The sequence below is a fragment of the Polypterus senegalus genome, chromosome 8 (assembly GCF_016835505.1).
Source record: "Polypterus senegalus isolate Bchr_013 chromosome 8, ASM1683550v1, whole genome shotgun sequence".
NCBI lineage: Eukaryota > Metazoa > Chordata > Cladistia > Polypteriformes > Polypteridae > Polypterus > Polypterus senegalus.
This window is the reverse complement of record NC_053161.1, coordinates 178,947,442-178,961,829: the sequence shown is the minus strand read 5'-3', so window position 1 is coordinate 178,961,829 and position 14,388 is coordinate 178,947,442. Positions and strand designations below refer to the sequence as shown.

The window sequence follows — 14,388 nt, the reverse complement described above, 5'->3', positions numbered from 1 at the left end:
ATATACAAGGCTTTTCCTATTTTCTTCAGTAAATCATCAATACACCGGCATTGGGTATGCATCAAATGTAAAAATTTTATTCGAGCATCCAAAATCTATACAAAACCGAACCAAGCCATCCAGTTTTGGCACCACAGCAATTGGACTATTCCATTCACTTTAACTCTCACAAATCACACCCAATTCAAGCATCTGCTTCACTTCATCACATACCATAGTCCTCTTTGCTTCCATTAAATGATACAGGTACATCTGTACCTCAGTACCAGGCTCAGTCACAATCTTGTGTTCAGCAAGTTCAGTCCAGTTTGGCAAGGATGAAAAGATGTCAGAGTTCCTTCTGATCAGGCATAGTAACTCAGCCTTCTGCATTTCAGTCATATCATCACCAATAGCAATCTCAATCTGACAAACTTCAGCAGCAGTGGCCACCACATTATCATCCTAACCTTACAGTTAACAGGGCTCATTCATTCCTCCACTACTGCAGCACCCAGCCATTTCATCAGAAACTTGTGGGTCAGACAAAGTGGAAACAAGCACCAATCGCCATTTTTGAATTTGTGAAATTTGTTTTTTTGTATCATAATTACATTTTTGTGCCTCCTGTTCGCACTCCTGATGTTCTACATCAATGTGCTCCTGGAGCAAAATGACCCGATCAACAAAACTTTCCAACCATAAGTTGCACTGTGTACTCCCGCCCATTCTTCTCATGAAGAATCCCATGTCAAAAACCCCTTGTGTCCGCCTGCCATATAATATTATGAATGGCTTAAGCCGGTAGATGCCTGAAGAACTGCCTGTACAGTGAACACCAAAAAAAGCAAAACCGTGAGGTCGGGTCATCATGAGTCACACACTGAATCATTTGCTCTAAAGTCTTGTTAAATCATTCTGTCAGGCCATTCATTAGAGGATGGCAAACAGTGGTGCTTAACTGTTTGGTTCCAAGGCTCTCACACAGCTTGGTTATGATGCAGAAGGTAAAAGGTATACCCTGGTCAATAAAATCTCGCAAGGATTGCCAATGCAAGTGAAAACCTCTGACAAAGCCTTTGCAACAGCTTGTGAGTTCGCCTGACACAAAGCAGCCACCTTGGGATATCTTGTTGTGCTATTAACGAACATGAGTTTATACTGATAACCATTCCTACTCTTGGGAAGTGGAGCAACAATGTCTAACCCAAATCTCTCGAAAGGGACATTCAAAACAGACAGGTCTATGAGTGGAAAAAACTTGACAGTTGGGGGAAGACTTACAAAACTGCTCCACAGCTCTGACCATATTCAGTCAATACAACCATTTCGAAATAGGATCCCTTGTCTGCACCAAGATGAAGACGTGTGTGAACAATTTTCAAAGTCTCTCTATGACCACTCAGGACCACAAACTGTTCAATCAGCCTACCCCCAATGCGATTAGAAATCACACAATACAAAAAGCCATTCATAACTAAAAAGAGCAGAGATTTCACACTAGGGCCCTCCTGCTCTACATAGTAACAGTCACCTGCAACATGGGCTTGTCCAAATACAAAATCTAAGTTGCTGTCGGCTCGTTGCACGTAGTGGTGCAATGGATCACTGTTGATCTGTGATCCGAACCGATTCCTGTCCACGGTTCGGTACGCACGTGATCCAAAGATCATAGAAAAAAAAAGTTCCACTGTATTGTGTGCGTGTCTCTCGCGCATTCTCTCAACCTCTCTTGCACACTAACTCAACCTCTCTCGCGCATTTTCGCTTGACTTTGGTCCGTTTTGCCGCTTTATACGCGTGGTCATGGCCAGCGGTAGCAGTTCAAGCAGAGAAGCTCGACAAACCTCCAGCATCATTTAAGTCTCATGTGTGGGAGCATTTTGAATATTTTTATTTGAATATATATGTTAAATATGTTGATGGGAAAAGGGTGGTGGATAAAACCACCACAGTTTGTCAACTGTGGCACGAGGATGCCCTATGAGACTGGCAAAGCGACGGGCATGGCCACTCATTTAAAATGACACCACCCTGATATGACAGGACCCAAGACGATGGATGCGCAACAACCAAAGATATCCGCGGCATTTAAGCAGCCCTTTGCTGCCAAATCAGACCGGGCTAAAGCTATTACAAAAGCTATTAGGGTGTTTGTTGCTGCAGACATGAGGCCATATTCCGTTGTGCAAAACAAGGGGTTTAAACATATGATACCCCTGCTTGAGCCACACTATGATATTCCGTCACACACTCACTTCAGTGACAATATCGTCCCAAGTATGTATGAGCAGGAAAAGTCAAAAGTTATGGCTGAACTTTCCCAGGCATCTTCTCTGGCCCTAACTACAGATGGGTGGACCTCCAGGGCAACAGAAAGCTATGTGACCGTGACCGCTCATTTCATCACAGCGGAGTGGGAGATACGAAGCCCTGTACTGCAGACACGCCCCCTCTATGAGAGTCACACTGGCACAAACCTGGCACACGTATTGACGGAAGCAGTGGCAGAGTGGCGGATAGAGAGGCCCAATACTAATATCCCAGTCACAACAGATAATGCCAAAAACCAAATAAATGCAGTGAATGAAGCAGGACTGGGCCCACAGATAGGGTGCTTTGCACATGCAATTAATTTAGCATCCCAAAGGGGAATGAAAGTGTGTAAGATGGACCGCCTCCTTGGGAGGATCAGCAAGGTGGTTTCCTACTTTCACCAAAGCTCAACAGCTGCTCATGTGCTTAAGACCAAGCAAGAAATGTTACAGCTGCCTACTCATAAGCTCATACATGATGTCACAACAAGGTGGAACTCCACTTATGACATGTTGGAGCGTTATCTTGAGCAGCAGGCAGCTATATACTCTGCACTAACAGACAAAACCCTGACAAAAAATGCCAGAGACATTGTCACCTTGTCTGATGATGATGTTAAAGTGGCAGAGGAGGTCCTCCAGCTGCTCAAATCACTCAAAATGGTTACAACTCTGTTGAGCACTGAAACTGCACCATCTGTGTCCATGATCCTGCCTCTGAAAACAAGGATCCTACAATCCATGGCCCCAAGTGAGGAAGACAGTACCATCACAAGAGATGTCAAGACTGCCATTAGAGAGGACCTGAAGCCCAGATACACTTCACCACCAACCCTACAGGACTACCTTCACAGATCTACTGCACTTGATCCAAGGTTCAAGTCGCTGTCTCACCTAGACTTTGCCCTACACCTGAGGACATACAGCGATCTCACTACTGAGATTGTGAGCAGTCTTGGCACTGAAGACTGTGAAGAGGTAAAGAAAATAAATATTTTGAAATTATCTATTTTTTATTTTTTATGATAATGTTTTTAGTTAAGTTTATTAAGTTATTAAGTTTTTGCCACATTTTAATGTCTATGGAAAAAAATGTTTTAATCATTAATGTAACTTTCCCTGCAGCGTCAATATGCAGCGCCAACAGGAGCAGACACATCTCCTCCTCAAAAGAAGTCGGCAATGGTGGAGCTTTTTGGCGAGACCTTTTCACAGAAGGACATGGTCAGCAAGGCTTTTGCTGACACCATCAAAGAGGAGGTGGTATCCTATGAGGCAGCAAGTGGCATTCCAGTCGATGGTGATCCACTGACTTGGTGGAAAAGCAACGAAGTAAGTACCCTCACCTTGCCACAATGGCAAGACACCATTTTGCTGTGCCTGGCACTTCAGTGCCTAAAGAGACGGTGTTCTCAACAGCAGGGGACATAGTTACAACAAAGATCTACACTTTCCCCAAAAAATGTAGACTTCCTCATGTTTTTAAAAAAAAATTTAAATTATAAGCTCAGGTCTGCTTTGCTTTCTTTCTTCTTTTTTGATGATGTGGACATAAGCTAGTTTTTATTTCTCTCTGTTCAAAGTAAGAAGCAATGATGCCTTAAATTGCATTTAAAGTTGCTTTTTATTGTGTCCATACTAAAAGGAAATAGTTATCATGCCCGATATTGCATCTTAAATTGTATTTATAGAATTGAGTAGAATGAGTCTTGAGTTGAATGTTTTTTTTAATGGCCAAAAAATACTTAACTAAATAAATGGAGAGTTAAATTTGTCTTGTCTTTTATTTTTTGCTGATGCGAAAATTGATCCGATCTGTGACATAAAACCGTGATCCGATCCGAACCGTTAGTTTTTTTGATCCGTTGCACCACTAGTTGCAAGCATGCAAACTCCAACTGTTGGTCAGTCAATGCTTCACCACAGCCTGACGCAGCAGCCACCTAAGCCAATGTTTCCCTAAAGCCCAAAACCGCAGCCCCATCTGAGAATGATGAAGGAGCAAGCACCTATGACATTCAGAGACTTCCAACCACCCCAGAAAGTCAGGTAAGAAATCGTGTCCACCCTTACTGGACAAGTCAGGTTCAAGCTCCAAGCCGGCTCCCTGACTAACCCTGTCAGTGGTGAGCCCCTCCCTTTCTACTAACAAAGATGCACTTTGCAGGCAGCCAAGACCCACGGGAATAGGGCATTCCACTTCCTATCTAAGAAAGGCCAGGGTGAAGAGTCTGACACAGCAGTCCAAAGTTTAAACTTCTTTCCCTTATATTTCAGAGGGAGGAGCACCTTCTCATACTCCTTAACCTCCCCATGAACACAGTAAATGTTTACATGCTTCATGCTTATCAAGGGTATCTGCTGGAGCAAATTGCATCAGATGAAGCAGAAGTTACTATCAGAGTCCAGCAGGGACAGGACCTCACACCCAGCTAAACCAACTGACACCTTAAAGTTATCCTTTTCCAAGAACTTGGCCGGAGAGCAACAAACCTCATCTAAACTGATCTTCAGAGACTAAGCAGGTAGGATCAAACAGTCCCTAGCCAGATGTCCATGCTGATCACAGCGAAAGCACCTGTAATCGGTTCCAGCTGCAAAATTTCTTTGACGGCGTCATCTGCATAGGGCATTGGTCTCCTTTGAATCTGCAGGTCACATCCAACAGAGTTTTAACTTTCCTCCACAGCATCTCGTCACAGAGGTCATTGCTTATATCAGTCAACACGGCGTCAATAGAGATCTTTTCTACAATGTTCTCATGGTGTCTCCATGAAAGCAGCTTTGGATAAGATCTACTAAATCCTGCACCGGTCCCCAGATAGAGCAATCAGGATTGATTTGCCACAGACGGATCTTGCACCCCTGGCCAAGGAGCTCATAGCCACACAATGAAGGATTTGATGCTTCAGGAAATCAGAATCATTAAGTCTCTCAGTGGGAAGATTTGCCATGACTTGCAGAGCATCCCTGGACAAAAAGGGGATAAGGAAGGCAGCCAGATTTTGCCTGTACCAGTGCATCAGTGTGGTCATGTGTTCAAAACAAAAGAGGAAACATTCAGGGTCATCCGAAGGAGCCATTTTCTCAAGCAAATCTCTGGGATAGCTAGAGGTAAGAGCATCTGCAGGCACCTCGTGCTAAGGCTGTTGGGAAAATCCATCTGTAGAAGACCCCATTTCTGGTACCAACTGTGATGTGTAGATCACAAACTTCCACAAGAGAGAAGGAAGAGAGTCCAGGTTTCTGAGAAAATCAGTTTTATTTTTGTGAACACAGGAACAATCTCAAGCATTTACTCAAATGGGACCGTTCACTTCAGCACACACAAACAGCAAGCAAGCAGTAATATTGTCAGTCATCTTGTATTCACTCCCTTCATCGGATTAAAGGAACAGATAGTTTCCTTCACCAAGCAGGTTCACTTTGGTTGAGAGATGAGAGAAACTCAGCACAAGGCCAGGTCATGGACCAGTTTTAAATTTTCCCTGCATAAACCATCAGGCAACAGACAAGATTCGTAGCAAGCCTGCAAACTTGAAGTTGAACAGACAGTGGACAACAAATTCCTGCCTATATCAGTGTGCAGAGCAGTTGGAGGGTGTTGAGAGCTCATTGTGGGGTCTCAAAAATCTCACAAAACCTTGTGACCAAAAAAGGACAGCAATGCAGGTACACCAGTAATTGGGAGCTTTGCCTTTTGGCTCAACTCTCTCTTCATCATGACTCACCAGTACAAAATAAATATAACTGCAAACACCACTCCAATTCACTTGTCAATCTCCTGAGTTCTTCTTCCATAACTTGTGAACAAGACCCTGAGATACTTAAACCCTGTCTACTTGAAGCAGCACCTCATCCCCAAGGCACTCCACCCTTGTCCAGCTGAGAACCATGACTTCAGACTTGGAGGTGCAGATCCTCATCCTGACCACTTTAAACTTGGCTGCAAGCAACCCCAGTGCACACCTGATGTTACAGCAATATGAAGCCAGCAGGACCACATCATCTGTAAAAAGCAACGATCTCATCCTAACATCACCGACCTAGACTCCATTCACTCCATGGCTAAGCCCAGCAATTCTGTTAATAAAAATTATGAACAAAATCAGTGACAAATGGCAGCCCTGGAGGAGTCCAACATGCACTAGGTTTGAGTCTACCTTACTGTTGGAAATGTGGACCAAACCTTCGCTCTGATTGAACAGGGACTGAGTAGTCTGCAACAGAGGGTCTGGTACCCCACACTCCCGAAAGTTGTGACAAGCATTCTTCATAAACTAGGCTGACCCGCCTTTTAATGCGACCGACTTTTAAGTTGACCACTTCTTAAGGAAATTCAATATGTAGATCAATTTGATATTTTATAAAACTCATTAATTTGGTTATATTGCATTTGAGCGGTATTACTTTAATACTCGTAGTTTCTGTTATTTTTGTGATGAAATTTAAACTTTTTTTCTATATTGAGGTCGCCCTTTTGAACCCCCCTGATATTTACTACGCGGTGAGGCATTTGTACTCCATCCACATTAATTATTTCCAGACACATAATTTTGTCTATTTTTAAAGCGCATCACGCACTAAAGCAAGGGAATGATGGAAGCACCAGAACTCTGCTAACATCATGTCGCTTCGTACCGCAAGCTGCAAGTAGTAAGTCTCTGATAAGCGGAATACCACTATGCTTTCCACTCACGGGACAGAAGGACAATCCCGACCGCTTTTATATAGTAAGAAAGAAGAAGATGATATCGCACAGTCTGGAGTAGAAAATCATCTTTTACCTGGAAAAACGAAACTACAAATCCCATCGTGCATTGCAAAATGGACGGGGCGTGTGTGAAACTCCGCACCTGCGTAGTACTCATGGGACGGAAGGACAATCCCGACCGCTTTTATATAGAAGGATGTAGAAGGCATGTTTTCTTACATTGAAACCTTTGGCACTTTGAAGTGGTCGTATTCGGTAAGTTTCAAGGCTTTTTTACATTAAGACACCAGTACTCATCACCTACATTATAAAAGGTAAGAATGAGCTATGTATTTATTAAAGTTTATTAAATATGCCTTACTTTACAGTATACAGTAGTTTTATGTAGCAAACTATATTACACAATGATTGAAAAGAAATAACTGACATGAAAAATACTTATTATCCTTTAAAGGTGATTAAGATCCTACTTTCACCAGCATCATTAATGTTTTTCCTAACCTTTCTTAACCTAACCTCCTTGTACCTTTGGCAACTGCCTTCTATAATGTATGGAAGAATTCAGGACAGCTGAAATGGTGGGGTTTTTTTTCCAATTATTTCTACTTTGAACATTTCCTCCAAACTGGGGAGTTCAAGAGGCTTGGTTAACCTTTTATTACTTATTTCGAAGAATGTGCATGACCCAGAACAACTGAGCATTTTTGTGACAATGACAGTTGGATGCACTCCTCTTCTGGCCAAGAGCTTACCGATCTGCCCAGGGAGGTCTCCTAATTGAGCACTGGGATGGTAACACAACTGAACAGACTACTGCATCTCTATCAATTATTATTCCTCTCTTCTCTCTGGTAGTTCAGTTAGAGGTGACCCACTGGGGCTCTTCAGTCCTGCCCAGGGTGTCAGAGATGACATCTCAACAAAGTGCTCTCAACTACGTTATAGAAATGGATAATTCTGTTGAAGTTGCTGGACAGTTCTGAGTAGTCACCTTGTGCTTACATCTGACCTTTCTCGATTGCCTTTAAGAATCTCGGACGACTGTTCACAAAGTCAAATAAACTTTTAAACTAATCAAATATTTAAGGTCTCCTTTGACTTCTTATTGTCCTACACTCATTTATTGAGGTCTGACACTCTCAGATCTTCATGGTACTCATACCACAGTTAACAGCTGAGCTTATTTCTCTTTTAAATATAATATATTTCAGATTTTATCCTTCTTTGACTTTTCTCCTGTAAACAGAAGTTTTCATTCACCTTAAGTGCCCTTAAAAACGTCACACAACTGCCAACTGCATGAAATTAATAATTAACTTTCTACCCCATTATAATGTTGTGGATTCACATATCATTGTGATAAAGGCTCAGCAACCTTTAATTTAAGTAAGAAATAAGTAAACATCATAAACATAAAAACGATTCCATTATGCTGGGTGACATTACCAAGCAATCCATTTACATAGCAAATATCATACAAATAAAAGTATTTTTTTTCTTTTTAAAGTGTGCAGCTTTTAAAACAGTTTAACTTCAAATAGAAACATCACCAGGCTTTTCTCACCAGACAGAGCGCCGATGTCTTCATCAGGTCTCCTTTTCCTGGAGGTCATTGACACAAATTTCTTACAATAGTTGTCTTCACTCAATTTTTTGATTTTGTGACCTGAATGGCACTTTGTCTTCTTTGAGGGATCTTTTCACCAAACTTAATGTGAACTCTCAACAAAGGGCTGCTGTGGAAACAAAACAAAGAGGACATGAAATTAAAAACAAATGACAAGAGCTGAGCAGAGAGACGGCAGACTCAGGTCTGTAATCATTTTGACATGAGGGACTAAAAGGAGATGAACGTCCAAACATCCAAGCTTTTAAAACTTTACAACACACTTTGGAAGTGAAAGTTGATGGTCAACACGGTTATCCATAATCTTATCGAGGCCTCAGAATTAAAATTTGCAAGGTGGAACCTTTGGGACACATGAATTTAATGGCTATGTCCTCTTGGTGACAGATCTGTAACCTCCTTAAGGTTATTTTGTGGAGATGGTAGCCTGCTAAGACTGAAGTAATAGGAGGCTGTCATTGTTCAGGTGACCTTACATCATATGATGGTCATCACATACCCAGTGAACATTTGGTCTTTGGAAGACTGAAAATCGTGGTGTTGGCGTATCTCAGACATTTGTGACATGGCTATGAAGCTAGCAACATTGTTTGTTAAAAACAGATTTGTAAATCATTAACATTTCTCATGGAGAATATTCTTATTACATTTAGTCCATATCACAGACCTCTTTTTAGCACTTAGATCTTGTTGTTAAAGAAATGTGAAAAATCGTTTACTTTTAATGGATTTGAGTTTTTGGTTTAGGGCAGTGCTTCTCAATTATTTTCTGTCATTAGGAAGAAGGAAACATCTCGCGCCCCCTGCGCGACTATAAATAGTATCATTTGTCTATAAAATTGTTATAAGTACACCTCTGCGTAACACTGTATCCTTATTAACGTATAAGAGAATAAAAAAAGAAAGAAATATGGACCAATTTACAACAAAGAATAGCTTTATTAAATGTAACAGAAAAGATTTAAAGTGCATTCTAAATTAAAAAAAAAATTTAAAGAAAAATAAAAAAGCATGTTCCCCGAGGTCAAACTATTTGAGAAACACTGGTTTAGGGTAATGTATAATAATTTAAATATTTGATTCACTTTCCTGGGTAATTACAACCCACTCTCCATTAAACCACCTGTCCCCTCGCACACAAGATGGCAGCACACAAGTCAGCAAGTAAAAAACTCTAAAACTGGCAGTGTCTCCTCAGTCATTTGAAAATGTCTCAGTTATGTAAAGTCTAACATCAAACAAAACACTGTCCATTGTAAAGACATTGTGGAAACTAAAGGAAGTAGCATGAGAAACTTAATCCAGCATCTCTGTCGGAGGCGTGCAGTCGAGGAAGACAAGCATGTAGCTCTGTGAGATGTACAAGCTGACAGCAGCCATGAAATGCCTCCTAAAAAGCAGGAAACAGTAGTGATGTCATTTTTCTGTTGCAACTCATATGATTAAAGGGACCAACCGTGAAAAGAAATCACAGATGTGGTGATGTTTGTCAATTATATGGTGCCCATAAACACCTTGGAAAAGCCTGGGTTTATCCACATGCTTGGCGAAAATAAAAATCAGCCCCACAAGTGAGCTACAGAGTTGAAAGTATTTTGTTGAAGTAGCCCTGCCACATCTGCACAACACCACACAATAAAACACAAAGCAGCTGGAGAAGGTGTTGTGTCACTCCACAAAGACAGACTTACTGTCCACCTGAACCACAAAGTTCTACACGAGTTTGACAGCACATGTTGTGATCAATGAGTGGACTGACTCTGAAAAGTGTAAATGCTGATGAAATGAACACTGAAAGGTGCAACGGCCTCCTGGAAGACCACCAAGTCAGTATGACTATGGACAGCAGCACCAACCTCATCAAAGCTCTGAAAAGTGAAGGACTGGATGCACCTGCAGTGCTTTGGGGCCAAAGATGGGCCTCTAAATGTATTGATTATTTCAGAGTCATTGTTTAATAATTAATTGTGTTTTAAAGCTTATTTGATTGATAAAATGGAGTAATCCACATTCTAAAGTACACCCTGCATTTCAAATAAAAGTATCTTTATTAAATTTAACTTTGTTCAAATGCATATTTCATTGAATGCCCACATGCATCTTACACAGCAGACACACAGTGAAGACAGAAGGTGTGCACAGTAATCAGCAGTCAAGTACATGGACTTACTTTTGTGATTGTTCTGGACTGATAGACACTGACATGTCTGGTGTGTTGTACTGATCGATCTTTGAGTGATCTGTGGGTCGTTCGTCATAAAGTGAATAAAATTAGCAGTAATAACAAAGAAATAAAATAAAATTACTTACTGAATGCAGTACCCCATCCTACCAATATCTGTTATTTTAATGCAATAAAGGTTGTAAAGGTTTAGGAATTCAGAGCCAAAAATAATTGGGACTCTTGATGGAAAAATTGTGAGACAGAAAAAAAATGTCATCATCACAGTGTTTTAGGAAATGAGTGCACAGCTGAGAGAGAACTTAGACCAGTAACTTATGGGAACCCAAAGGACAAGTGAGGACTTCATCTAGACAGCTCTGTTCATGAAACTGTCTCAGTTTGCTCTCCTCTCATCCATTGTCTGCCTGGTCTTACAGGTCCCACCGTGGCTCTGCCCCTCACTCCTTCACATCTCTACCACTTTCTCCCATAAGTGTCCATTCTGTTTTATTCTGCCAACTCACTGTGTCTCCTATCACCAGATGACCTACAAATGCCCACTTCTATGGAGTCTGTTCGTGGTCAGCTGCCTTCTGTCACCACAGAGAATCACAAAGTATCTTGAGGCTGCTTAGGGCTTCTACTCCTCGATGTCTGCAGCTGGACTGCCCAGTAACAGGACGGTGGCTGTGCTTGTATTGCTGTTGGCCTTCTGGCTTGCATGGAGTCAGACAGGATCACTCGGTTAATGTGTGAGAAATGGTCAATGAATATTAAAGCTTGTGCTCTTTGTGAATTTGTATTTAACTTAATACATTATTCATATGTTCATTAATTACAAACTCTACAAGTACCACTGAGCTGCTGAAGTCAAGATTGTTCTTCCTCTGCTAGTGTTTCACCTGAAAGCTCACTTAAACTACCATCACAGACTTCATTTATATGATATGTGGATAGAAATATTGGAATATTTGTAATGACTGTGTCATGCTTTGCTCTTATTAAACTGTTCGGACTCCACGTTTACAGAATTTCCTGCATTTTAGATTAACAACTTACACATCGTGATGGCACAGTAGTAATGAGTGACAAAACAACAAGACACATTTGACATGAGCTAGAATAGAATAATCAAGTTATTATTATTATTATATGCAGTGATACAGTAATTTTAACGATTACAGTTTAATTTGGTCTCAACAAAAAGCCCTGTTTTGGTTTAACAGATTTTATTCACATTGGCTTGTCAAGACTCCACTACAATTTTGAGTAATGCTTCATAAACAAACTTCAAAGGTGACACGGTGGGATTTACTCCCCTCAGACTCCCGCTGACCACTGTAGTTCATCTAATGATGGACTGCATACGGGTCAGTGTGCCCAGTGTGAAGAGGACACCCAGAATGTCACCTAAATAAAAAGAAGGAGCATGTGGTGATGTCGAAGTGTACAGCACAGTATAACACTTCACAGGGCACAACCACAGAGCTGCAAGTAAAAGGAGCAAATAGGTAGCATGGCATACTCGTGACAGCTTGGGAGTAAAAACTTTCAGGCTGTGCACTCAAAAGCATCTACTGACACTGGGGGACCTTGACAAATCACTTCACTTGCCTGAGCTCCAATAAGGTTTAATAAAAAACACAGTAATTAATTATATCTCAAATGGTGTAAATTGCCTTTGAATTTATTCATGGGATTAATAAAGTTTATCTAATCTAATAAAGGTGTTAGACTAATAAGGAAATGCAAACATTAGAATAATAAACAGACCGAGACATAAATAAATCAATCGATAAATAAATAAATGCCTCTGCGTCTGTCAATCTGAATCCATTTTAAGGCTTTTTCACAATAGGTCCACACCCCACCCCATTGATAAAGAAAAAGAAAGTCTTTTACCTCGAGTGGCTGATTATTCAAAAGACCGCAGATTTCAAAATGCCAAAACTAAAAACAGAAATAAGGAAACCTTATAAATCCATTAGCGAAAGAGATAATGACAAACAGAAGACGTGTTTTTCTATTGGAAAATATACTTCCAGTTTCGTTAGGAGTTTCCGCCCTAGTAAATACAGGAATTCCACGGACTGTGGCAGATCAGGAGTGTAAAGTTAACACTAGAATTACCAGAGCCTACGAAAGTACTCATAGATTTCGGCCCACCTTAAATCCGTTCGCACCTCTCCATCTTTTATCCTGTAAATGTGCCGATAAAGACAAGCAGCCTGCTATTCCATCCCCCACCTCCGCAGAACATGCACAAAGATCTCCCAGCTCAGGCCTTGATTGATTATCTGGGAGTGAAGTGCTGAAGTTTTAGAGTGGAAATAATAGATCGTTATTTGGAACACATGCATTTCGTGTGTGTTCAGTTTCTACAATAATCTGTGTAAACACATTGTTAAAACAGAAACGTTTTTCATATTTTAGTAATAAATGACAACATGTAGACATAAACTATATAATGTGCGAAGCCTGAAGTCCAAATATCAAATAAACACTTTCACAAAAGTTTCAAGGATAATACAACAGTTTCTGTGGCGCAGCAGTAAGAATTGCTGACTTGTAATCAAGAGTCCCTGGTTCGATCCCGACTGCCTCCTATATTTACCGTTTTCAGTAGTGAGCTGCTCCTATTGTTAATATTATACAGTAAACACATACATTTGGTTTGCATCCATAACAGACGGTGTACATTTATATACTTGTGAAAGTTACCGTTTTATTTTCACTTTTATTCTCTCTGTCACGATCACGATACGTACTACCACACCCCCTCCACCCAGGGATCTGATGCTTCATCTGAATTCTATGTATTAAACATAGAAAATGTTATATTTGAATACACAATTAGAGGTCTGAAACTTGAATGTCCACCTTATAATAAGGATTTAGGAGTCATAGTGGACTTGACACTATCAACTGCCAGACAGTGTTCAGAAGCCATTAAGAAGGCTAACAGCATGTCAGGTTATATAGCGCCTTGATGTGTGGAGTACAAGTCACAGAAGGTTCTGCTCAAGCTTTATAACACACTGGTGAGGCCTCATCTGGTATATTGTGTGCAGATTTGGTCTCCAGGATACAAAAAAAATATGCAGCAATGCTAAAATTCCAGTGACAAACAATTAGGCTGATTCTGAGAATGCAGGATATGAGTTATTGGGGGAGATTAAAGGAGTTGAATTTTTAGTTTAAGCAAATAGAAATTAAGAAGGGGCATCAAGGAAGTATTTACAATTATAAACGGAATTAGTATAATTGTATCCCACTTGTAGTTTAAAATAAATTCTGCACCACGAACACAGGGACATTGCTGGAAACCTATGGGCCAATTTCACGCAAAGTGTTTTTCTTCACAAAAAGAACTACAGACGCACTGAATAGATGATCAAGTAGTGCGGTGAAGAGCAGGACTTACCTTTAGTTCTGAACTTGGTGTCATTGTGGACAATCAAAGTGTTTGCAATTACATTTAAAGAACACTTTAGTCTCAATGGCCCTTTAGGATTATCAATGGCATGCCCATTCCTCTAAATTGTGATGGATGTGGGAGCTTAGATTGTATCTCTGAGGTTTACACCAC

General features: G+C 40.7%; 1 protein-coding gene across 2 annotated transcripts in view; it reads right to left on the bottom strand.

Moving 5' to 3' along the window:
- Nucleotides 1–8,749, bottom strand: part of LOC120533502 (NACHT, LRR and PYD domains-containing protein 3-like) — a 44,368-nt gene extending 35,619 nt beyond the window's left edge. For both annotated transcript variants that reach the window (XM_039760409.1, XM_039760408.1), the window contains exon 1: nt 8,573–8,749. In XM_039760409.1, coding sequence (XP_039616343.1) covers nt 8,573–8,621 — 49 coding nt within the window. In that variant the 5' untranslated portion in view covers nt 8,622–8,749. The remainder of the gene's footprint in view (nt 1–8,572) is intronic.
- Nucleotides 8,750–14,388: the final 5,639 nt, after the last annotated feature.